The sequence below is a fragment of the Onychostoma macrolepis genome, chromosome 12, assembly GCF_012432095.1.
Source record: "Onychostoma macrolepis isolate SWU-2019 chromosome 12, ASM1243209v1, whole genome shotgun sequence".
NCBI lineage: Eukaryota > Metazoa > Chordata > Actinopteri > Cypriniformes > Cyprinidae > Onychostoma > Onychostoma macrolepis.
Genome location: NC_081166.1, coordinates 5,519,995 through 5,547,217, shown reverse-complemented (window position 1 = coordinate 5,547,217; position 27,223 = coordinate 5,519,995). Strand labels below are relative to the sequence as shown.

The 27,223-nt window shown below is 34.8% G+C and overlaps 1 protein-coding gene across 3 annotated transcripts in view; it reads left to right on the top strand.

The window, feature by feature from the left end:
* LOC131551061 (cadherin-12) overlaps positions 1-26,954 on the top strand; it is a 174,614-nt gene extending 147,660 nt beyond the window's left edge. For 2 of the 3 annotated variants that reach the window (XM_058793674.1, XM_058793676.1), the window contains 7 exons: positions 3,314-3,450; positions 12,666-12,787; positions 14,722-14,839; positions 17,168-17,419; positions 25,321-25,808; positions 26,000-26,070; positions 26,223-26,954. In XM_058793674.1, coding sequence (XP_058649657.1) covers positions 3,314-3,450; positions 12,666-12,787; positions 14,722-14,839; positions 17,168-17,419; positions 25,321-25,808; positions 26,000-26,070; positions 26,223-26,274 — 1,240 coding nt within the window. In that variant the 3' untranslated portion in view covers positions 26,275-26,954. Of the gene's footprint in view, positions 1-3,313; positions 3,451-12,665; positions 12,788-14,721; positions 14,840-17,167; positions 17,420-25,320; positions 25,809-25,999; positions 26,088-26,222 lie in introns of all 3 variants that reach the window. The other variant, XM_058793675.1, reaches the window with a different exon arrangement.
* Positions 26,955-27,223: the final 269 nt, after the last annotated feature.

Sequence of the window (27,223 nt, the reverse complement as noted above, 5' to 3'; positions counted from 1 at the left end):
CACGTCCACCACGTTGCAGCCCGCCGAGTGAATGCAGGAGACAAAATAGCTAAAGTGCTTTTTGGTATTGAAGGTATCTGCGACTTCCACCAAAGCTTTTTAAGTTTTCTCCAAGCTCCAGGGGTCAAGAAAAGAGCTGCAGAGAGATCAGAAATGGACGAACTTATAAAAAAAGTACATTTGTCCGAAGCTGTGTTGTTCACATGCGCTAAAGTTCACTGAAACCTTTTTTGAGGTAAACCAACCAAAGAAGAGTTCAGAGCCCCACAGTGAGCAAAGTGCACTGATATGAGGACTGTAGACTTCTGTACAGTAAATTGCATCTACGTTTCTTCATTTAGAAGAAGCTTTTAACCAAAGTGACTGAGAAATGAGGAAATACAACATAAGAGGTTCATCCTAAGGAGGCATTTGCATTGGAAATGCTGTAGAGCTCCTGGAGCGATCAGAGAAGTACAGACTAGAACCAAGATAATAGGTCAACGTGAAATCAAAATTGACCCTCTTATCGTTCGAAATGCTTGCGTAATTCATCAGTGTTTTTCAAAGAAAATAAAATGTTTATCTTTGAAAACGTCTAGCAAAGTATTTTTTTCTTTCAGAATTGCACTTGTAAATGAATCATATTATGAAAGCAAAATGGGTTTTGAACAGCATTTCATGTTGATTTTAGATCAATTTGTCCTTGGATGTTTCTGTATTTATGAAAGTTTGTTTTTTAAACATACTCAGCTTTTCCTCTGGGATGTTTATCTCATTACACATTTGAATCTCGGGCCCAGCAAAGCTGCAATTTCAGCTGAATCGACCTACAGCTCTTGCTTTCTTTTTCCAAATGCTTATTAATGTTTCATTTGTGAGTTGATATTTGAATATACTGACACTGTTCTGATTGCATGACCCCTGATTACAGTGACTGTCCTATTCAATTCACTAACAGTTAATAAGAGGTAAAATTCAGGATATGAACGGTTATTTAACTGACTCCCACATCCTCCTACAGGAATAGAACAGAGTCGTGTTAGTTGTAAAAATAGGACAAATTTGATGTTCTGCTTCATCTCTCTGCACAGCCAAGGGTCTGTCGAGCCATTCTCTAACTACTTTCTACAATGAATAATTTGTTCATCAGTCTGTTTGTTTTGTAATCTCGTAGTCTTGTAAAGATTAATGAAGCAGCATATTGAAATTCAGTTTGAAGCTTTTGTTGTGTAGTAGCAGCATTTGCTGTTTAAAAATGTAAATTAAAATAATACAAAAAATTCTTTGTTTAGATGAATTAGGTTAATCGTTACCTAATTGGAAATCAACTAAAACTTCTGTGGCTGTCAGAAAATGTAAACAAAATTGTAACCTTAATGGCCTGATAGAACATTAAATGAACATTTTGAAATATTAAAAAAGGTTGCATGCACTGCTTTTCAATCTTGTTTGATCTTCATATTAAATATGTGGCTTTCAAAAGCAGCTTATGATGACAATGCCAGAACATTTTAGTCTTTCTTCTCTCTCATACGTGATGCCACATGACTCTCAGGGTTCTGAGAGATCTTTTCTTTTCCCAAATGTTTCATGCTTTGAAAAGTGCTATATTAACACAAATTCCAGATGAGTCGGTTTTATATGCATTACATTCCCACAGCTGCAGTCTCTGTATGGTATTTATGATGACTATTATGGAGAAGCGGGCCTCCTAACGGTTGTGAATCACAACATCAAAGGCTTTTGTTGAGAATCCAATGCAAATGCACAAAATCCTCAGATGTTTTTTGTTGACCACCTTTTGAGTGAATTTAACAAGGCAGCCGCTGAAATGTGGAAAAATATAAACACCGTAGCATCTCACCTCATCCAGTGCACCCACTTCATTTCTCTTTGCTCAATTCTAGGTCAAGCCACAAATAAATAAATAAGCAGCGTTGAAAATATCAACCTGCATTAATGTGTCCAGAGTTCAGAACAGGTTTGTTAAAGTGTTAGTGAGAGAATGAGGCCAAAGCGTCAAGTAGAACGTGAAGAAGGTCAATGAAAACCTAACTTTTTCAAAGTTATTCATATTCATGCATACTGGGATGCACGTGTAAAGTACCACCTGAGAACGGTTACGGGGTCCGTTAACAAGGTTGCTAGGCCATTACACCGATGTTCACAGCTGTTCAAAACTGGACCCACACATCGCAGTTCATTAGAGTGCACAATATTTTCATGCCAGCTTGCCGCATGACTAAACCAAATATAATGAGCACAGTGCAAAACTGCGAGGCAGAGAAAATGAGGAAAATAAAAAAAACATGTAATTTATACTCTTGAGTATCATTATGTTAATCTATGGTACTAATCTAGTAGTACCTAGCCTAGTTAAGGTGAAAATGCTCCTCAAATGTAGTGTATGTAAGGGTGTGTTTACATTTGCTATTGGTACAGTTGAAATGAACACTTGTGAAATTGCACTGTTATTGTGGTTCATTTGAATAAGTGAGAACGCTGCCATAAGAACATTGGTGCACACCAAACATTAAACTCGAAATGAACTCTGGTGCGGTTTGGCTGATATGTGAATGCAACACAGATCAAAGACACCTAAATGAACCCAAAGCAGGATGGGAAGTCACAAGATGCGACCCTAAAAAGGATAGAATGCTCAAGCAACATTATTCTCATTATGGAAGCTTCAGTATTACAGTTCGGTACAGGCAACAGAACCACCGTCTCATTGCAGCAGATCTTCATTTGTGTGTGCAATGAATTCCTGCCACTGTTTTGACTCCTTCAAGCTCTGCAGGAGTTATCAGCAGGTAAAAATGCCACCATATGTACACAAAAACGAGTCCATCATTTAGTCCAGCACAGAATTGTTTTGGTTGCTTGCTAAGTTTGCTAAACACGCAATCCCATAAAAGTGCTGATGGGAGTGTAAAGTTTTGCGGTTGATTTACTGACAGTGTGCAAATTAAAGAACACAGATGCAGAAAGATAATTTCCATAATGACAAATGCCATCTACCAGGAGCAGCACTAATTAGCGTAAGGTTGCAAACAAGCGGAGCCGATTATAATCAGGTGCGGGGAATCCACCAACAACGCAGGCAAAAAACATGCTTTTATGGGGCGTTAAATAATGATGCAAATACCAATAAATAAATTAGTAAAGCCTTAGTAAATCACAGTGCAACCCCCATGAATTTTGCGTCTGAAAGGGAAAGGGAGATTTTTCACTGTGTGTTCTTAGTAAATACTGACAGTAGTTTTTAAAGCCAAAATAGGGTTTGTGTTGGCGCAAGCTGTTGTCACTAAATCTGTTCTCTGTTCTTCAGGTATTCTATCGACTGGAAGAGTGACCTGGACAGCTTCTTCGACATCGATCCTGTCAGAGGAACCATCTCCACCAACGAGCTTCTGGACAGGGAGAGTATAGCCCAACACAACATTTCAGTCGTGGCCACTAAAGTTAGTAAGTATGGCTGTGATTCATAAAAGTTCAGTTGTCTTAAATGCAAGGATTTTTTGCGGACTGATTTACGGTGGCCCATCGCAGTGCAGTCAGCAGCAAATTCCATTAAAGTCTGCATTTTATGAGCATTCATAAAGTATGACGTCTCTCCTGGAATATCTATCATTATTACTGTGTCTTTCCTTTCTCCTTGACTTAGTGAATTTAACAATTGATGTATTCCAATGTTCTTAAACTATTGGTCAGTTAATTGTTCCTTGCCATCAAGGTGGTCATTTATAGAAGACTCAATGATAAGACAACAATGATAAAACTAAATCTTTGTTTTAAAGTCAGTTGCAAATATTAGAGTAATCCATAATTACTCTTTCATATAATATATTACATTATAACATTCTTCGCCCTTCAGTGACTTATTTCTGATTAACATAAAAAAATCATTTTTAGTCACCTCAATTGCAAAGTTTCTGGTCTACATTTTTAGTTAGTTAGTTAGTTTGTTTGTTTTTATTATTTTTTTTTATTTCCAGGTTAAATATCCCATTTTCATTGAAAACAAGCAATTTTCAAACTTTTCGCCACATAAGAAAAAATATTAATTCTTTGGAAAACATAATGACTTAAAAATCATTATTATGAGATAAAAAGTAAAAATTATGACATACTAAGTGAAAATTATGACGCAAGTCAACAACATTCATTTACATGTCATAATTCACTTTATATGTCATAATTATGACTTAATTTCGATAAACAATCCAAATTTTTCAGCAATTTCACCTTTATCTCATAATTACATAACTTAGTATGTCCTAATTTAGATTTTTATATCATAATTATGACTTCATATCACATTTTTTTGTCATAATTTCCACTTTTATTTAATAAGTATAACATTTATATCATAATTTTTACTGTTATGTCATAATTCAAATTATTATTTCATAATTATTATTTAACAAAGTGTGATTTTTTTTATATATATATATATATATATATATATATATATATATATATATATATATATATATATATATATATATATATATATATATATATTTCCCTCTGAAATGGGTTTCCATATGTTTGATTTAAAAAAAAACATCAGATTATGGGGGCAAAAAGAGTTTACACACTGCATTTCAGATTGACTTTTTTAGGAAGTAATTTGAAAGGCGATCAAGCAGCAGCAGCGTCAAAGATGTCATTGCTGTAATTGTGTTTGTGTCGGAAAAGATCTGTGGATTGAATCACCACATAAATAAGCAAATCCATCGTCATCAAGTCGTCAAATCCTCCAAGAAGTCCCCAACGCCATTATCTTGGAGGATATGTGGTGCTCAATCAAAATTACAAACGCGGCAACTCACATTCATTAAGACGGAATGGGGAAGAGAGGTCATTAAAAGTTGAGCCTTCATCACCATGGTAACGGTTATTACTCACTGTCTCTCAAGGTTGCACTGGTGATATGCTAATTGTGATTTCTAAAGCTAATTTGGGAGAGACTAAAGCTAAGTCGGGGCTGTTAAACTTCACTCCTGTCCTGCAATGGGAATTGTCCACCCTGTGTTAGAAGCTTCATTTTTATTTGTTGTATTCACCATCAAGTGTCTTCTAGACAGTTTTACATTCTGTTCTTTTGGCCCAGATGGATTCAGAGAAATCACAGAGCACATAGTCTGATATTCATAACTCATGGCTAAACTAGATATGAGAAAAAAACTATAGTCTATAGTCAATTTTATTCAAAAGTATATTAATTCATAAACTAGGTCATCTGTGCTATTTTTGAGATATATATATATATACAGTGGGTTAGGAAAGTATTCAGACCCCCTTAAATTTCACTCTTTGTTATATTGCAGCCATTTGCTAAAATCATTTGTTCATTTTTTTTCCTCATTAATGTACACACAGCACCCCATATTGACAGAAAAACACATAATTGTTGACATTTTTGCAGATTTATTAAAAAAGAAAAACTGAAATGTCACATGGTCCTAAGTATTCAGACCCTTCGCTCAGTATTTAGTAGAAGCACCCTTTTGGTCTAATACAGCCATGAGTCTTTTTGGGAAAGATGCAACAAATTTTTCACACCTGGATTTGGGGATCCTCTGCCATTCCTCCTTGCAGATCCTCTCCAGTTCTGTCAGGTTGGATGGTAAACGTTGGTGGACAGCCATTTTTAGGTCTCTCCAGAGATGCTCAATTGGGTTTAAATCAGGGCTCTGGCTGGGCCATTCAAGAACAGTCACGGAGTTGTTGTGAAGCCACTCCTTCGTTATTTTAGCTGTGTGCTTAGGGTCATTGTCTTGTTGGAAGGTAAACCTTCGGCCCAGTCTGAGGTCCTGAGCACTCTGGAGAAGGTTTTCGTCCAGGATATCCCTGTACTTGGCCGCATTCATCTTTCCCTCGATTGCAACCAGCCGTCCTGTCCCTGCAGCTGAAAAACACCCCCACAGCATGATGCTGCCACCACCATGCTTCACTGTTGGGACTGTATTGGACAGGTGATGAGCAGTGCCTGGTTTTCTCCACACATACCGCTTAGAATTAAGGCCAAAAAGTTCTATCTTGGTCTCATCAGACCAGAGAATCTTATTCAGGTGTTTTTTTAGCAAACTCCATGCAGGCTTTCATGTGTCTTGCACTGAGGAGAGGCTTCCGTCGGGCCACTCTGCCATAAAGCCCCGACTGGTGGAGGGCTGCAGTGATGGTTGACTTTCTACAATTTTCTCCCATCTCCCGACTGCATCTCTGGAGCTCAGCCACAGTGATCTTTGGGTTCTTCTTTACCTCTCTCACCAAGGCTCTTCTCCCCCAATAGCTCAGTTTGTCCAGACGGCCAGCTCTAGGAAGGGTTCTGGTCGTCCCAAACGTTTTCCATTTAAGGATTATGGAGGCCACTGTGCTCTTAGGAACCTTAAGTGCAGCAGAAATTTTTTTGTAACCTTGGCCGGATCTGTGCCTTGCCACAATTCTGTCTCTGAGCTCTTCAGGCAGTTCCTTTGACCTCATGATTCTCATTTGCTCTGACATGCACTGTGAGCTGTAAGGTCTTATATAGACAGGTGTGTGGCTTTCCTAATCAAGTCCAATCAGTATAATCAAACACAGCTGGACTCAAATGAAGGCGTAGAACCATCTCAAGGATGATCAGAAGAAATGGACAGCACCTGAGTTAAATATATGAGTGTCACAGCAAAGGGTCTGAATACTTAGGACCATGTGATATTTCAGTTTTTCTTTTTTAATAAATCTGCAAAAATGTCAACAATTCTGTGTTTTTCTGTCAATATGGGGTGCTGTGTGTACATTAATGAGGAAAAAAAAAGAACTTAAATGATTTTAGTAAATGGCTGCAATATAACAGAGTGAAAAATGTAAGGGGGTCTGAATACTTTTTCGTACCCACTGTATGTATGTATATATATATAGACCTATATATTGATGCAACATCATATCTCACAACTGTGACTGTTTCTTTCATATTTAAAATTCTTCAGGCATCCTATACTCTCAGAAATAAAGGTACAAAAGCTGTCACTGGGGCAATACCTTTTCAAAAGGTACACTTTTGTACCTATTAGGTTCAAATATGTACACTTTAAGTACTAATATGTACCTTTAAGGTACCAAAATGGACCCTTTAGGTACAAACATGTGCCTTTTGAAAAGGTACCGCCCCAGTGACACCTTTTGTACCTTTATTTCTGAGAGTGTAGTCAAATAGTCAATTTATTTTTACATGTCCCTACAAGTTAGTTAGTCAAAACTTTTTTGCCCACTTTGACCATTTGGAGCTGTTATGAGCACTAAGTATTTAACAAGCCATTTTTTCTTTCCTACAACTTCTAAATGCTCATATCATCAGAGTGTGATGTGTAATATCCTTACTTACATTTTACAGTGTCTTGTAAAACATGCTTGACAGCTTTTATATCTCTCAGAACCAGTGATTATGAGGTGCGAGGAACACCTGTTCAACACCATCACAAGCTAATCTAGCATAAATCGCAGCTTCCTGTTTTTTCCTTCCTCTCCTGTGCTTTTTAGGAGCGTTAATGTCACAGCAGGTGGAATTCCAGATGTTCTGGAGCCTCAGAATCATACTGTACTAAATATGAAAGTGCTGAGGGAAGCATGAGTCAGCAAACAGTTTCCAAACACTCCACGCTTGTTGCACATCATGAAAACTTCTGCCTTTGGTTTCCATTAGGACAGCAAACATAAGGATACACTAGATTTACATAATCCCTTCTGTGATGCTCATTACAATAGAGTCAGCTAGCTGAAGGAAAACTGTTTTAAACTACAATTAGAACCAGTTTTTTTTTTTTTTTGTGCGTGTTATGTGTTAGGCAGACATAATTATTTGTTTACACCTTGTACAGTACCAGTAAACAGGGCCCCAATCAAAACTTGAAAATGAATGTGCTGTCCACCAGTGGGGGGTGGGGCTGTTCGATATGACGATTTTTGATCATAACCCTAACGTGACATAACATCAGTGTTAACTCAGCTGTAGAGTTACTCTCACGGGACACTGCACTTATTCGCAGTCACAGAAGTACATTATTTGCATGTGCTTTAAAGCCTTGCCGGTTCAAACGTTTCATTCACACGGTGATCAAACGTGCGCTTTTTCTGAGGGGGAACACACAAAGCGGGCGCACGAAAAGCCAAACACCGCCTGATTACTGAACTAAGTTATATTTTTTGCTAATACTGTCAAAACACACAAGGTTTATGTATAGACTCAGTTGGTTATGTCTAAAATGAAAGTAAACCGTTGAGAGAAAAACCAATGCCTGCCTGTATATTAGATGTGTGCCGGTCTTAAAGGGAAAATAGCCTACTAAACATGCTGCCGACTGTAATTAAAGGGATAGTCCAGCCTAAAATTTAATTTGTCATTATTTATTCACTCACATGTTGTCCCAAACCTGTATTAATTTCTTTCTTGTGCTGAACACAAAATAAGATTCAGAAGAAACAGAGAAACTCATTCAGGTTTAAAACAACTTTTGAGTGAGTAAATGATGGTATAAAAATAACACTATCTATTTTTTTTTTTTTTTGGGGGGGGGGGGATTATTCATTTAATGTTATTAAAACACCAAAACACAAAGAGAAAATCACTCACTACTCTTGACTGAAAAACTTTAATGCAGTTGTGTTAATAGGAATCTATATAGTGTTTTATTTTTATATTTGTTCATTCAATTTCTTGAATGCTCCTGCTAAATACACCTTATTGTAGCCTACCTGAAAATAAAACACTGTTTATTTTATTCGTATGTTATGTGTATTTGTAATGTGTATCTTTGTTCTCATTTTTTAATAACAAAGATAAAATAATGTCAAAGATTTTTATCTTCACCCACTTTGGCCAAAATATCCGCCATACTTTTATTTTTAATTGTTACCTTGAAAGGCTTTGTCTTTATAATAGGGAAATTAGTTTGTCTGTAATGCTCAAACAACTTGCAAAATAGAAAAAAACAACATGACAAAGAATCCTGATAAAACCGAGAATCTTGATATTTCAAACAAAAAAAATCGTGATATAATATTTTTGCCATATCGCCCACCCCTGACCGAGGGGGACCAAACCCCATCACTCAGCACAATCCGCACCCATACCTACAAACGAAGAAGAACTGTTTTTATCTAAAAAGACGCACCCTTTAAATATGTGATTAGAGCATTTTCACTTGTTTGAAGCCAGGCCGACAAATAACCATCGAAGCACGAACAAAAACATCACAAAGACGCATTTACTGTTAATCTGTCATAAGATCTAGCGTACAGCAAAATGGACGATTTCTCCCTTATACAACATCGCCATCTAGTGGCAAAATCCGTCATTTAAGTCATTAAGTGGAAGCCATAGTTGACTTATAAACTGTTTAAAAAAAAAAAAAAAAAAGTCACTAGACTTTAAGATTCTTTTTTATTTTTTCAAGATGTATTGCAACATATTAGAAACATTATCATTAGCATTCTGCAGCAGTTTATAATTTCATATTAACCCTGATGCATTAAAATATAAATATAATCACTGCTAGTCTTTTTAAATGTATTTTGAGGTTGTTTATCCACTACGTTGGTCCACTTCAGTAAAATATATTTGTGCATTTTCTTGAGTAACTTCATCACTTTCATCAGAATGTTGAATGTTTAAAATAAAACTTAAAATTTTAATCTAAACTTATTTTAATAATCTTGTTTTAATCTTATTTATAAATATTTTTATATTGTATATATTAACTATATATTATTATGGTTTAGTTTAAAGAACATTTAAAAGATGCCAGTCATATCAAATTATGGTTGCAGGTCAAAGGTAGTTGAGGGTCACACCCTGCATTGTTAACTATATATATATATATATATATATATATGTATATATATATATATGTATATATGTATATATGTGTGTGTGTGTGTGTGCCGTGTATATTTATTATGTATATATAAAGACCCACACATACAGCATATATTTTGAAAATAGTTACATGTATTTACGTATATATATATATATATATATATATATAAGACAAAATTGCTCGGTTGGCTGTGGAGTCAAGACATTTGCAAATATGATTAAAAGATGAATATCAAACAAAACTACAGAATGTCACATTTTATTATTAGTTGTTTCAACACATACATGTTTTACCAAATAAAAAGAACAGCACTTTTAGAGTTCATCCCACTCACTGATGTGAGCATAAGTATTGGTACAGCTAACCTTAAGGCAGATGTAAAAGATTAAAAGCTATTATTTAGTTGCAGATCCCTTGCGCACAATCACAGCAGTGAGTCTGGGACCCATAGACATCACCAGACTCTTGGTCTCATCCTTTCAAATGCTTTTCCCAGCCTTTAATGCAGCCAATTCCAGCTGTTGCTTGTTTTGGGGAGTTTCTACCTTTACTCTCCTCTTCAGCTGGTGAAATTCATGCTCAATCGGATTTAAATCTGGAGATTGACTTGGGCAATCTAAGACTTTCCAATTATTTGCCCTGATAAACTACTTGACTGAACTGGCAGGTGTTTTGGGTCATTGTCCTGATGCAATATGAAGCACTTCCCAATGAATCTGGTGGCATTTTCTTGAATATTGGTAGCCAAGATGGTTTTGTACCCTTCCAAATTCGTTCTGCTACTGTTATCATACATTGAGTCATCATTAAAGTTGAAAAGGGGCTGTTCCAGAGACAGCCATGCATCATGCTTTACAGATGAGGTCGTATGCTTAGGATCATTTGCACTTAGATAAAGGTTCATCTTTGTCTCATATATTGTTAAAATTAGTTTCATGACATATTGAATTGCAACAAATGTATGTAATTAGAAAATGATAAATGTTGCCATACTGTATATTCCGTACTTTGGTCATCTGAGCATATCCAATATGTTGGTTCAAATGCTGGACTTGGGTTTGAAAATTGGAAATCAATTGCATTTAACTTTTAGTTAGCCAGAACTTCTTTTAAAGCTCCAACAGTGGCTACACAGAAAGTAATTGTCTGCAGGACATTTGGGGCAGAAGCACAGGAACTGGAGAGTGATGATGTGTCAGATCTCAGATAAATTGTAGCAACAGTAATTGTTTTTTTTTTTTTTTAACTGGACATCAGATGCCCTGGAGCCCCCGAAGCTAAAGTAACAAACAGCTACACATACACACACATGCACACACACACACTTTCTCCCCAGGAAGATTGCTCATCTTCATCAAGGTCGCCCGCAGGTCTTGGCTTTATACGGGACCCCTGGGAGGGATGAGTTCAGATCCCTCGTTCTAAGCCTTCTCACCTTCTCCTCAGACATGCTGAGCCCATCTCACGGATCTGATCTATAAAAGTTTATTCCGCACTGATGTTCACCTCCACACCGCACGCTCAAGCAGAATTCAAACAATATCAGCAAGACGTGTTGGAAAATCAACAGCTATGCCAGAGAGGACAACGCTGACCTTGTGTGTCAGCTAGAAACTTCTTATTTTTAGACAGATTGTTAGCTTATTTTCTTACCCACTAAAAATTTTGAAAACCTTTTTATGTAGTTTTAGGAATAGAATAGCTATTTATTGGCAGCCTATGAATAATATTTAAATTCCTTTAAAGTTTTCAGTGTAAAACCACATGATGGCAGTATAGTATATTAGTGGTTTAGAACGTTAGTATACTACTCTCTTTTTATGTTCTCAGTCTTGTGTTAATGTGTTTTGGTTCCTCAGTAGAAAGCTGATGTGGTTTTAGTAAAGCATTGTGGAGTTATTAATGTGACAGGGCCAATTCAATGCCACTGAAGCAGTTCTTAAATCATACCAAACTGAAACATTTAAAAATGTATATGGGTGATTCTATTCTAATCACTTGATTTGGATATTTGGCTGCTTGAAATGTTTTCAAATGGAAATTTCTTTGAACTATATTAACCGTTCAATAGTTTTTGCTTATGTTTTTATGCTTATGCTCAGCAAGGCTGCAATTATTTGATTAAATGTTCAGTAAAAAGCGTATAGTATTGTAAAATGTTAATACAATTTAAAATAGCTGTTTTCTATTTTTATATATTTTCATTTATTCCTTCAGCATCATTACTCCAGTTTTCAGTGTCAGATGATCCTTCAGAATTCATTCTAATATGCTGATTTCTGCTAAAGAAACATTTCTTATTTCAAGATTCTGTGATTTAATAGGAAGTTTAAAAACAACATCAATTATTTGAAATAGAAACATTATAAATGTATTTACTGTCACTTTTGATCAATTTTAATTGAAATTAAAAAAATAATAATAATTAAAATAAATAATTTAAAACATTTAAAACACATTATTTTATAAATCATTACTTTATATTAATGTATATCATTTTGGTATAATGCATGATGATGTTAGCATTGTGATGCTTATTGTGGGTGTTGTGTGTAATGATAATAATTTATTTTTTAGACAGAAATCCAAAATAATAGAACTTATTGCTTTGTATTTTCTTTTAAAAATCCTTTAACAGTTTATATATCCTTTAAAATAGAATAATTGGTTTAAAAATCTTTAAAATCATCCTAAGAGACTGAAAAGTTTCCATAACTGAAGAGCAAGTGTAAATGTGAAATGCAATGTGTTTTGCGTTACTCATGACATACAGTGTGTTGTTGGTCATGATATCTTATGTTTGTGTGGTTTGTGTAGATAACCCAGTGCTGACCAGCAGAGTGGCCGTCACAGTTCATGTGCTGGACATTAATGAGTTTCCACCAGAGCTGTCCATGCCTTACGAGACCTTCGTGTGTGAGAGCGCCAAAGTCGGGCAGGTGAGTGAATATAAATGGTCGTGTGTGCATGCGTGTATGTTTGCATTTCCAAAACCAATTCTGGTCTAATGAGCCATTTAAGATGATGTATGACAGACTCCAGAGTCTGACACTCTCATTAAATCTTGAAAGTGCACTATATCCTTGCTTTAGCCAGGTACTGTGTGTGTGTGTGTGTGTGTGTGTGTGTGTGTGTGTGCCAGAGCATTTCCTAATCTACTGTATCTTGCCCACTTACACTGAACCACTGAACCTAAGTAAACAGGAAAACCTTTTTGAAAACACGCTGCAAGATATGTTATACAATATTTTCTCCTATTGCATTTCTTTGTATATTGTGTGAAAACAAAAGTGACAATTGTTGTACGTTTAAAGCTCACCACCACAATGAATGGTTGAATGAACGTCAGTGGTTGCCAGGATGTTGTTATGTGGTTGCTAATGTGTTTGAAGTGGTATCTAGGGTGTTGCTAGGTGGTTGCAATTATTTTATTTTATTTTATTTTATTTTCACAGTCCTGCTTCACTAGGTGCCAAGAAGGAGAAAAACAAAACAAACAAACAAAAAAAAACACTTATGCCGTTGCTAGGGTGTTTGGAGTGGTATCTATTATATTTTTTCACTGTCCTGTTTTACTAGGTACTTGGAAGGAAAAAATACTTATGTCATGTGTATTTATTTATTGGTCACACTTTATATTAGGTGGCCTTGACTACTATGTGCTTGCATCAAAAAAAAAAAATATATATATATATATATATATATTACAATGTACTTATTGTGGTCATATTGTATTGCAAAACATTTTTGCTGCTATTGAGGTGGGATACGGGTAAGGTTAGTGACAAGTTTGGTGGTTTGGGTAGGTTTAGGGTGGGTTAAGGTGTGAGGGATGAGTCAACAGTGTGATTATAAATGTAATTACAGAAATTAATTACAGATGTAATTACATATAGGTATACTGTACATACAATGTAAAAACATGTATGTACACAGTAAGTGCATTGTACCATATTATTAATTTAAAGTACACAGTAGTTAAGGCCACCTAATATAAAGTGGGACCTATTTATTTATTTAAGTTCTATTACAAGTCTTTTTCTTGATTTAGAGCCTTTTTCTTGGTTTGAATGGGTATGATGCTTCTGGCCAGAACTGTGTGGTTTGATTGATACATTGGACAGGAAGAGCCTGGTGGGCAAGTGATGCATTAGTGCTGCGCTAATGGTCCTACCCAGCATGCACCTGTGGCGCTGGTGACAGCCCTACAACAGGTGACGCCAGCAGGAGGGTGGGCGGTATGGACGTCTGTTAGCTACGGAAGATTGATCTGCTTGTACTGTTAGTGGACAGTGTATCATGATCGCTGGATGTGAAAGCAGACTAATTGGAAGAGAAACCACAGGAGCACTTGATTAAACATTATTGAGCACATGCTGACGACTGCCACTTCTCTTCATGCACTTGTGACTAGTTTCTAACTCATGCTTCATTTAAGGTTGCGAGTGTAATTGTTCCATATACATAAAGCACTATAAAGTGGATTGTTTTTCTTCTAAGGAATATATTATATGGCTGTATATCTCCATTAATTAAGAGCAACGCTGACTCTGACTAGTTTTCTATACTAATGTTTATTTAGTTTGTCCATAAAGAACTGAAGATGTGAATAGTTTCAATTAATAATGCATATTTTTTTAGTATAACAGATTATATGCCAGTGTGCACTAATGACATTATTTCATAAACATTAATGTTCACCATAAAATATTTAAACAAGCCATTATCCATGAAAAGACTATATTTATGCAGTTTTACATTTTTAACCACATTCTGGGTATCCAGCAATGATCAAATATACCATCAGAGACTGATTATGTTCAATTTCTCAAAACCTGATCAATAATCTTTCGATTATCTTTGTGTCATCTAGGTGATTCAGGTCATCAGTGCAAGAGACCAGGATCTTCCTCAAGCCGGACAAAGATTTTCCTTCAAATCCCCTCAAGAGGGAGTGAAGACCAAAAACTTCACCGTCAGAGACTTTGGAAGTGAGTCTGTCTGTTATTTCTGATGTATTTAGAGAGAGAGAGAGATAGAGAGAAAATATATAGCCAATAATAATAATAATTGCATATGTTTATAACAAATAATTTAATGAATTGTCTCCATGGTTGCGTTTCCATAATTGATTCAGATTTTTGTTGTTTATTTATCTCTATGAAGCTGTTTAATGCTTATTGTACTAAAGTACTAAAGAAATAAAACTGAAATTAACAAATTTATTTTTATATACTTTAATTTGTTAATTGAAATTTTATTTCTATTAATGTAATAATATTTCACAATATTAAAATGTTTTACTGTATGTAAAAGTATACTGTATGTAAAATTATTACATTAGATTTTTTTATTCGTATATATGTCTTAGATGAATAAATTAAAAAGAACAGCATTTATTCAAAACAGAAATATTTTGCAATGTAAGTCTTTACTATAACTTTTTTTAATCAATGCAATAATATTATTATATTAATTCTTATATTAATTTATAAGAAAAAAGACTTACTGACCCCAAACTTTTGAACAGTTGTGTATATATACTGCACATATATTGCAATCCTTTAATTAAAAATGGCTTAATTTATGTAAAAGTCATGGAACTGTGTTTTACGTAGTTGTTTATTATTTTCCATCACAGCTGTTCTGCCTCTACAGCACATACTGTATACATCCACTGTTTTGGCCTCATGGAACACCTTGTCCTCACTTCAGGCACGAATGCTCGCTTAAGATGTGATTTGCTGGGACAAGGTGACAGTTTCTGCTGAGGGCAGTTCAGGAAAAAGTAGAGAAACAGGCTACCTGTAACATGCAAGATTTTCTTGAAAATGCTCACCCGTCAAGAAAATGTAGCAAGCATAAAGTCACAGCGACAGGGTCAGGTGGGCTAATCAGAGTTCACAACCAGCAACTTGCAGCAGCCTTGATGCCGACAAAGTCTTTTGACAACATGTCATTTCTCTGAACATTAACACACCAGCTATCACACTAATTTTACAAAACATGAACAGCTACATTGTTTCTTGCCATTTATCTTTTTATGGCTGAAGCCTGGGGGATTTGGAACAAGCTCTTATGAAAACCAAAGCTGTTTTTGCATGGAGATTCACATTTTTAGATATTGTAGCTGTGGCTTTCACAAGATGACTGCACAATGATGTTGCGATAAGATATACTTTTATACAATTCAATACTAGAAGTTATTAAAAAATGCACCATTTTGTGCATCTTGTGTATTTTTAACTTATTTTAGTATCACATCATTACATGAAAACGTGAAAAAAGTAAGAGCGATGGAGTAGCCATCAGGAAGTTATAAATCTCAGTTAACCAGAAGAGGAAAGTAATGTTACAGTAGGTCAGAAGGTATGATGTGAAAGCACTTCTCTACCTCCTGAAATCATTTCAGATGAATGTTCAGGCTCAAACACTCTCCGCACAGAGAAAAAGCATATTATTTGGAGCCCTGAGGGGGAATCGGCTCTCAGCTGTATGTCCCTGTTGAACTAGACTGCAGAGTGCACTAAACACTGGATAGTTTGTTCACTATGAAAAATCACGCAAGATCTCCTTGTGATGCACAATATCATTTGCGATGAAGGATGCGGCGGTTACTCTAAATCAATAACGCTACCTTATAATGATACAACAACCATTCCTGTGGAGCTCTTGGGCTGTCACCAAACAATCAATAGCTCTGTGCTAGTTTGTAAGCAAATTTGAATGGCAATTTTGGGGTATTATTTAGACATAAAGCGTAATAAATATGAAAATGTGTGGTAAAAGTAATCTTTTAAATGGAAAATGCTTCCCTTGTCGCTTGCAATGCCTAATCAAACTTTTTAATAAATATAGTTTTTCAATCATTTTTTAAAAATATATAAATATTAATAAAATATAATATAATATAATAATCTTAGATAGATAGATATATTGTATGCATAATTTGATATATTAGTGTTAATTTGATTATAATATATTTAAAGTTATGGATAAATATAGCAAAATGTGTGTGTGTGTGTGTGTTTTGGTGTATTATTTAAACATGACGCATGATAAAAATTAAAGTAATATGTGTAAAGTAATATAAAATAATATATGATTTTTATATAATTTTAAATAATATAATGTAACATAATATAACAACATAATGCTTCTTTTGTTACTTAATATATTTAAATATAATCAGATTTAAATTGAAATATAACAAATTATTTTAAAAAAATATTTAAATATATCAAAAAGTTAAATTAAATAAGGGCAAAAAATGATTTGGCATGACGCGTCTTAAATTTTTTTTTTTTTTCTTTACTCAGATAATACTGCCGGTGTGGTGACTCTGCGTGGCGGCTTCAAACGGCGCTCTCAGGAAATCTACCATCTTCCTGTGGTGATTGAAGACGGTGGCCTCCAGACTTTGAGCAGCACCAGCACCCTCACCATCCGCGTGTGCGGCTGTGACACCGATGGATCTTTATTAACGTGCAGCGCTGAAGCCATTTTCCTCCCTGTGGGCCTCAGTACTGGAGCCCTGATCGCTATTCTGGTGTGCATCGTCATACTGCTGGGTAAGCAAACATTCATCCATCAGAGCATTAGACAGAGAGAGAGAGATCCCTGTCCAGACTCCATATACCAGATGTAATCCCAACTCTGTTTGGAGTGACAGTGCATACTGCTGCTGAATCACATTATCCAACAAACTTTTTATTAAATGGATACTTTTGGAATGGAACACTAAGTACGGTACAGTATATACTGCACACAGTCTACTATATTAATTTTATTTTTGATTGATTGATTGATTGCAATTTGAATCCAGTTTGGTGCAAAGAACATTTCACTTTATGTGATTTCGGTTTCACTTTATTTTGATGGTCCATTTAACACATTTTGTTGACTATAAGTAACATTGCACCTACATTTCTACCAACTCTCATTAGAGTGTTAGTAGTGTATTAGTAGAATGGTAGGGTTAGGGTTGGAATAAGTTGACATGTAGTTGCAAAGTTACTTACAGTCAGTAGAGTGTCTGCTGAGAGACCATCACAATAAAGAGTTAGCAGATATGAAGCAGACAGTCTTCTAATAATCTAATGAGAGTTTGTTGACATGTAGTTGCAACATTACTTAGTGTCAACAGACTGTTCAAAAGGGACCATCAAAATAAAGTGTTACCATTTCTTTCAGTTTTTCTATCACAAAAGTGCATTGCATTATGGGATACAGTGTTCTGTACATTCTGTACAGTGTGCTGTGTTATATGACGCTCATTTTGACACGTTGTGCAATCTGGGTATTCTGTGCAAAGCAAATCTGCATACTGTGCACAGCATACATACTAATAGAAGTACTGTAGTACTCAATTCCAAAGATTATTATTTTGTGATTGTAGTAGTTCTGAAATTACACACCTACCTTGAACTTAGACATGAAACACATTCGCAATTGATTTTTATTTCTATAACATGACATATTTTAAAGTGAAAGCGTATAATAAAAGGAGGGGAAAAAAAATTGATCGGATAATGAAAAGTGCAAGAATGAGTCATTTGGTTTGAGGGAAAGGTTTGAAAAACAGTGGATTTTGTTCTTCATGTAAAAAGTAAAGAATGGAAGCTTGTTTTCCACCATGGGGGGGGGGGGGGGGTATAAAATTACATCTGAATTGCAATTACATCTTGCTGATTCTTTTTTGGTCTGAATCCTGAGTTTATATCTTGCAATTATGACTTCAGTTATCTCTTTTTCTCTCATAGAATTCAGTTTTTCCATCGCACAGTTTTGACCCTGTTTCCCTGGAATTTTGAGTTTGCATCTCGTAATTCTGACTTTTTTTTCTTGGAGTTCTGAGTTGTTTGTTTGTTTTGTTCCACCACTAAATAAAAATTTTAAAAAAGAAAATTATGACTTTTTATCTTTTGAGAAAGAAAATCAGAATTATGAGTTTATATCTTGCTGTTGTACGTTTCCGAGAGAATTTTTGTGAGAATTGTTTTTTTTTGTTTTTTTTAATCCATGGTAGATGTGTGCATTTATAACATATACATTTATAACATATATAAATTTCAGTTTTGATTTCATGAATAATTTGTTTCTGCTAGCTTTAGGCTGTTCTTGGACTGCATGGACTCATGCTTTTTTTAGATGAAAGATACATCTCTCTGAAACTCTCTGGGGTGGTTTAATTAAAACATACTTGTTAATTAAGTGTCTGTTTATTGGGCATTCTAGACAGGTAAGGAGGAGGATAGCTGGAAAAAAGCAAATAAGCACAGGTTTAAACGAGTCTTCGCCCATCAGCGTCATAGTAAAAGTGTCATTAACATCAGATCGCAGGCTGAATTACTTTCCATGTTAACTTAACCCCTGAGGTCTAGACGGGGGAAATCTCTGGAGTTATAAACCCGGCTCATTTGCATACGGGATGTGTGGGAGATTGAGGTGGAGGGGTGAGGAATGAAGTGGAGACTTTTATGGCCTCGTTTCCATGGTAATTTGTGTGGGCTGGCTGGTCATTAAGTAAGAGCATGCTCAACAAAATGAGGTTAGCACTCGGCTGTCCTCAAATGAACCTCAGACACAGATCTCAGCATGCAGTACACTGCAGCTTTTATGTCTCAAACTCCAGATTGACAATTTAGATGAAAGCATACATGATTTTTTTTTTTTTTGATGCAGATCATCTGTGAACCAGAGCAGAAAGCGGACAAAGGTCAAAGCTTTGTTCTTTGTCAAAGCCCAGAGGTCATCTACCGTATATTTTTATAGGTGTATAATTCAATATTTTTCATATACTACTGGTCAAAGGTTTGGAGTAAAATATGTTTAATATGTATTTTTGAAAGAAGTCTCTTTTGCTCACTAGTGTTGAATTAATTTGCTAAAAAATGCAGTAAAAAACAGTAATATTGAAAAATATTATAACAATTTGAAAGAACTATTTTGTTAAATTATTTCAGTATATTTTAAAATATAATTAATTCCTGTGATGGTAAGCTGAATTTCCAGCATCATTACTCCATAATATGCTGATTTGCTGCTCAAGAAACATTTATTATTATTATCAATACTGAAAACAGTTGTGCTGCTTAATATTTTTGTAGAAACAGTGATTTTTTTTATTTTAATTTTTATTATTATTATTTTTCAGGATTCTTTGACGATTCTTTGTTAAAAAGAACATTTATTTGAAATAAAAATCTTTTGTAATGTTATAAATGTTGCAGTGTTTAAGTTTAATGCATATTTGCTGAATAAAAGTTATGATAAATAAATATATTCTTACTGACCTTAAACTTTGAACGTTATATTATATTATATTTAAAATGAATACATAATAAATACTGTCCTAAAATATGATTTAACTTAATTCTCTGCATGTATTTCTTGCATTGATGAAACTTCTGCTTACTTCTGTTCTTATTGTAATAATCATGCTTTTCTTATTTCTCAAATAATATGTTGTCGTCTTATTCACTCAAGTTTACCCATTTCATGATGTTGATGTGCTCTAACATTTTGATTTGTTTAGCTGTTACTATTTTCATTGCCATACCTTTGCTGCTGTTTCAGGTTAGCATTTTGTCCACTTCCTCCATCAAATGTCAGCTCATTTCCTTTGTTTATCCCTCAGCATTGCTAGAGTGAAGAGTGATCAGTAGGCTGGCTCCTTTTTTCAAAGAAGAGCAAATTAAGTTGAATCACAAAAGGAAAAGGGTCAGACTGAGACCTCAAATACAATTTAGGCCTTCCTGCAGAAGCCATTATGGTTCAGAGAAAACAGAAATGCATTACATTAACAGAAGAAGATATTTCAGAAGAAAATTATTCACCTTTAGCAAAGCTGATGAGTTATTTTTGGCAATGGCCATGTTAAAGTCGATTTAAAATTAAAATATACTCTTATTTGTTTCTTATTTATGTCCCTAATGTATGCCATAATTCACAAGCACTATTTCAATTCTTTATATATATATAAAAAAGGTTGTCTTCAAACTAGCTGTCTGCAGTATATATCTACCTCAGAAATGACTTTAGTTTTCAGCTGATATTACAAATCTCTCTTAAAAGTAGGGAAGCTTGCTTCCAATTCATATATATACTCAGAAATGTTTATACTTGCAATTTTGAGAAAAAAGGAGTCAGAACTGTGAGATAAAACATCATTTTCCGTGGTGAAAAAAAAAATTGCGAAGCGTGAATTTATATCTATTTTTATTCAGAGAAACAAGTCAGAATTGTGAGTTTAATCTCACAATTCTGATTATTTTTTCTCTGAATTATGAAAAACCAAAAGTCCAAATTGTGAGATAAATAGTCATAATTACCTTATATATTCCATACTGGAAACAGATTTAAAGGGATAGTTCACATAAACAAATTTCAGTTCTGTCATCATTTACTTACCCTCATATAGTTCCAAACCTGTATGCATTTTTTTTTTTTTTTTTTCTCCAGTAAACAAATTAAGACATTCTAAAGAATATCGATAACCAGTTAGTTTTGGTTGCATTTTTTGTCTTTTTGTCTTTTGTTTTTTGTTTTTTGTCCATACATTAGAAATCATTAGGAAAGGAAACTGTTGGTTACCAGCATCTTTTTTTTTTTTTTTTATGTTTTATGTTTTTTTCTTATGTTTTCTAAGTTCATTTTTGTGTGGACTTTGTGTATCCCTTTAATTTCTATACACTTCCAGTTGTAGAATGAACTTCAGTCGTGTGATTTTGATGTCTATTTGACATCCTCACTAAACTAGTCTTCACACACCCCTGTGAAAAACAGTCGATCCCTCTTCTTCCGTAACGTGACAGCTTGTATTTGAGAGACTTCTGCAGTGCTCTGAAGACTAACCCTATCTCTCAGCTCCCATTCCTGTGAGATACCGGCTAGCACCTCTCACAGCATCACTGCATCCTTGCTAAAGGTGCCAGCCAGGATCACAGACAGCACAGAAAGAGAACACATTGTCGCGCTGGAGATTAGCCATTATCGGTGCTCCATTTGTCAGACTGACCCATTTCCCGCTCCACGGATGCAGTCATGGCAGACAGAGTGAGAGACCAGCGTCCCGAGGATGAGGGCTTATTAATCTCAAACCCATCTTCTGCGTATGCCAGTCAAATCACAAACATGGACTCACAAAATACACTATATGTCTTGACAGGTTTGAAGGGTTGAGAGTCGCAGTGCAGATGTCTGTCACTTGGGGGCGCTGTCATCTCACAGACACTCATCTAGACTGTTGGAGCATATATAAACAACCTTACTGTTTGTTTTTTAGCATTTTCCTCTAATTTGCTGCATACTAATAAACACATGCAGGTGTTAGCCTATGGACTTGAGAACCTCCTGAATCTATAACAAACACCCTGCATCTGCATTACAGCACAGTGTGAGACACAGTATGTGTTGATCATGGCTTCTTTCCAAAACCTAGTTAGCTGCTGCCTTCTAAGGTTGCATACTAACTGAAATGGAGCTTGGAGTTGCCAATTAGGAAGATATAGGCATAGGCAACAACTCTTGTGTAAATACTATCAATCTAGTCTGTCTGTCTGTCTATCATTCTATCGTTCTGTCTATCGTTTTATCTTTCTGTTTTTCATTATTTTTCTTTCTTTCTTTCTCTTTCTATTGTTCTGTCTATCTATCTATCGTTCTCTCACTCTCGTTCTTTCTATCGTTCTATTATTCTATATATCATTCTATCTAACATTCTATCATTCTATTGTTCTATAATTCTACAATTGTCTTGTTCTGTCTATCATTCTCATTCCATCAACTATCATAAAAAACCCACATCATACACAGATCATCTATCTATCTATCTATCTATCTATCTATCTATCTATCTATCTATCTATCTATCTATCTATCATCTATCTATCTATCTATCTATCTATCTATCTATCTATCTATCTATCTATCTATCTATCGTTCTTTCTATCGTTCTATATATTGTTCTATCTTTCGTTCTATCATTCTATCTAATGTTCTATCATTCTATTGTTCTATAATTCTATAATTCTCTTGTTCTGTCTATCGTTCTCATTCCATCTATCAACTATCATAAAAAACCCACATCATACACAAATCATCTATCTATCTATCTATCTATCTATCTATCTATCTATCTATCTATCTATCTATCTATCTATCTATCTATCTATCTATCTATCTATCTATCGTTCTTTCTATCGTTCTATATATTGTTCTATCATTCTATCTAATGTTCTGTCATTCTATTGTTCTATAATTCTATAATTATCTTGTTCTGTCTATCGTTCTCATTCCATCTATCAACTATCATAAAAAACCCACATCATACACAGATCATCTATCTATCTATCTATCTATCTATCTATCTATCTATCTATCTATCTATCTATCTATCTATCTATCTATCTATCTATCTATCTATCTATCGTTCTATCGTTCTTTCTATCGTTCCATCTATCATTCTATATATTGTTCTATCTTTCGTTCTATCATTCTATCTAATGTTCTATCATTCTATTGTTCTATAATTCTATAATTCTCTTGTTCTGTCTATCGTTCTCATTCCATCTATCAACTATCATAAAAAACCCACATCATACACAAATCATCTATCTATCTATCTATCTATCTATCTATCTATCTATCTATCTATCTATCTATCTATCTATCTATCTATCTATCTATCTATCGTTCTTTCTATCGCTCTTTCTATCGTTCCATCTATCATTCTATATATTGTTCTATCTTTCGTTCTATCATTCTATCTAATGTTCTATCATTCTATAATTCTATAATTCTCTTGTTCTGTCTATCGTTCTCATTCCATCTATCAACTATCATAAAAAACCCACATCATACACAAATCATCTATCTATCTATCTATCTATCTATCTATCTATCTATCTATATCTATCTATCTATCTATCTATCTATCTATCGTTCTTTCTATCGTTCCATCTATCATTCTATATATTGTTCTATCTTTCGTTCTATCATTCTATCTAATGTTCTATCATTCTATTGTTCTATAATTCTATAATTCTCTTGTTCTGTCTATCGTTCTCATTCCATCTATCAACTATCATAAAAAACCCACATCATACACAAATCATCTATCTATCTATCTATCTATCTATCTATCTATCTATCTATCTATCTATCTATCTATCTATCTATCTATCTATCGTTCTTTCTATCGTTCCATCTATCATTCTATATATTGTTCTATCTTTCGTTCTATCATTCTATCTAATGTTCTATCATTCTATTGTTCTATAATTCTATAATTCTCTTGTTCTGTCTATCGTTCTCATTCCATCTATCAACTATCATAAAAACCCACATCATACACAAATCATCTATCTATCTATCTATCTATCTATCTATCTATCTATCTATCTATCTATCTATCTATCTATCTATCTATCTATCGTTCTTTCTATCGTTCTTTCTATCATTCTATATATTGTTCTATCTTTCGTTCTATCATTCTATCTAATGTTCTATCATTCTATTGTTCTATAATTCTATAATTCTCTTGTTCTGTCTATCGTTCTCATTCCATCTATCAACTATCATAAAAAACCCACATCATACACAAATCATCAATCTATCTATCTATCTATCTATCTATCTATCTATCTATCTATCTATCTATCTATCTATCTATCTATCTATCTATCTATCGCTCCATCTATCATTCTATATATTGTTCTATCTTTCGTTCTATCATTCTATCTAATGTTCTATCATTCTATTGTTCTATAATTCTATAATTCTCTTGTTCTGTCTATCGTTCTCATTCCATCTATCAACTATCATAAAAAACCCACATCATACACAGATCATCTATCTATCTATCTATCTATCTATCTATCTATCTATCTATCTATCTATCTATCTATCTATCTATCTATCTATCTATCTATCTATCTATCTATCTATCTATCTATAGCTGTGGATCTTCAGTGGCCAGTCAATAAAAAAAGAAAAACAGGAGAGTGAAATAGTCACACATGATGGGCGAGAGAGTCCATCAGATGGAGGGTACACATTACTGCTGCAGCTTTCATTCTGTCTCTAAATGATGACTGCAGTCAGGAGCTGTTTGCCAATCATGGAAAACTCTGACAAATGAGGGGGTTGTCTCCTTGATTGAACGAGAAGAGTGTTTCCACTGGCCTCTGCCGTCTTTCTGCCTGCCTCACTCCCTGATTGTACAGACAGCATAACGAGGACGATTTGAGTCACTCGTAGAAAAATTAATGGGAGAAATCACAATGTTCAATACAGAGTCCATAGGAACAGAAGACCTGCCTTCTACTTGTAACAAACTAATTGCCTGTTTTTTTTTTTCTGTCACATTGTTTTGACCAGCTTGAAAAGCACAACTGCTTATTTAATGTGTATGAGTGTTACAAAAAAATGTTAATATTTCCTTTCTGTTCTGCTTGTTTGTTTGCTGCAGTGATCGTGGTTCTCTACGTTGGGGTTAGGCGGCAGAAGAAGAAAGAGACTCTCATGACATCCAAAGAGGACATCCGTGACAATGTCATCCATTACGACGACGAAGGAGGGGGCGAGGAGGACACGCATGCCTTCGACATGGGCACCCTTCGCAACCCCAAAGTCATCAAGGAAAACCTGTTTCGCCGAGACGTTAAGCCAGAGTTGGGTTTGTGTCCACGGCGGCCAATAGGCTCGCAGAACAGCGCTGACATCAGCAACTTCATCAGCCAGCGACTGCAAGAACACGACGGTGACACTTCCGCCCCGCCGTACGACTCGCTGGCCACGTACGCCTACGAGGGCGAGGGCTCGGTGGCCGAGAGTTTAAGCTCTATAGAGTCTGGAAAGGGCGAAATGGAGGAGGACTATGATTACCTCAACGAGTGGGGGCCTCGCTTCAAAACCCTCGCAGGGATATTCGGAGAACGAGCAGAGAGCCAATCAGACGTAACATCCAGCACCACCACTGAAAACAAACACTGATGTTTTTTTTTTGTTTTGTTTTGTTTTTTCATTTCAGTTTTCTACACTGGGTTAAAATAAACATAGATGTGTATTTAGCTTTGACATTTTATTTTCTCTTACCAGATTTCGTTACATTATTTTATAGTTGTTCTTTTTCATCTTTTTTCTTTTAGTTCGCCTTGATTTCACGCTCACAACGAGAGGATAAAGGAAGCCAGGATAAAATGCAGCCTTTGGATTATCTGTAAATGAATGTTGGAGGTTTTCGGTCATATTTATTCAGCTTTGCTTTTCACAAAAAAAAAAAAGAACCACATAGAAGATGCAAAATTTTTCTGACATCCTTAAAAAGTGCCTCAATGGAGTTGGTTTGTTATTCTTCTTTTTATGGTTTAGCTTTGTTTCGTCACCCTTCTTAAGGATGAAAGGCGTCGCTAACCGAAGTTGACCGTGACCTGGATTTCGAGCTTCGGTGGAAAGAGTTTTGAGGAGGAAATGTCTACATGGGCCTCATTTGGCCAAAGATATTTTTTGAATGTTATTTATGATTCTATTTATTTATTTGTGAGGCTGTTGAGACGGGTTGTAACGTTTTGTTATGTATTTATCTATTTATCATGATTTCAAATCGAATATGAATTTCTTATTTTTTTGAAGACACAAGGATTTTCATAATTATTTGCTCCTCACGAGGACATGGACGTTGTAGTCCCAAGAGGAACTTGTATAGACTTGTATTTGTTGTAAAAAAAAAAAAAAACTTTAGGGCTAAACATGAGCTATTACAGTTGAGTCCTGTAATAAACACAGTTTTCTTAAATAAACACCACTTGGAAAAAAAATAAATCACTGCTTGAACATGTTCCAGGTTTTTGTACACTCGTAAAGTTCCATGAAGAACCAACATTCATGGAACCTTTCCATTGCACAAAATGTTCTTTTATAGTGGAAAAATGTTCTTTGTATTATTAAAAATCTTTTTCACAGAGAAAAAAAAAAAAAAAAAAAAGGTTATTTTAACAATTGTTCAATGAAATGAACCCATCACTGCAAAAACCTTTTGGAGTCTTTATTTTTAACAGAATAGAAACCAAAGATCCAATTTAGGCCTGCCCCCAATGCCTTAATATCCCCATGTTAAACTATAGGTCTGATTGTGTTTGCGATATGCTGATATAACAGTCTGAGGAGCAGTGAGGCTGCTGAAAATGAGATGGGTTATCAAATATACTCTTTGATCTTATCTTTGGTGTCTGCTGAGTGGGAAGGACATTTCTTGAATCACTGCCAATCAATGAAAGGAGGGTGAGTATAAAAGGCACACACATGCACATTATATTATTATACTATTTAAAACATAATCTACATCTTATAGAATTAGAATTAGAAATGAGAAA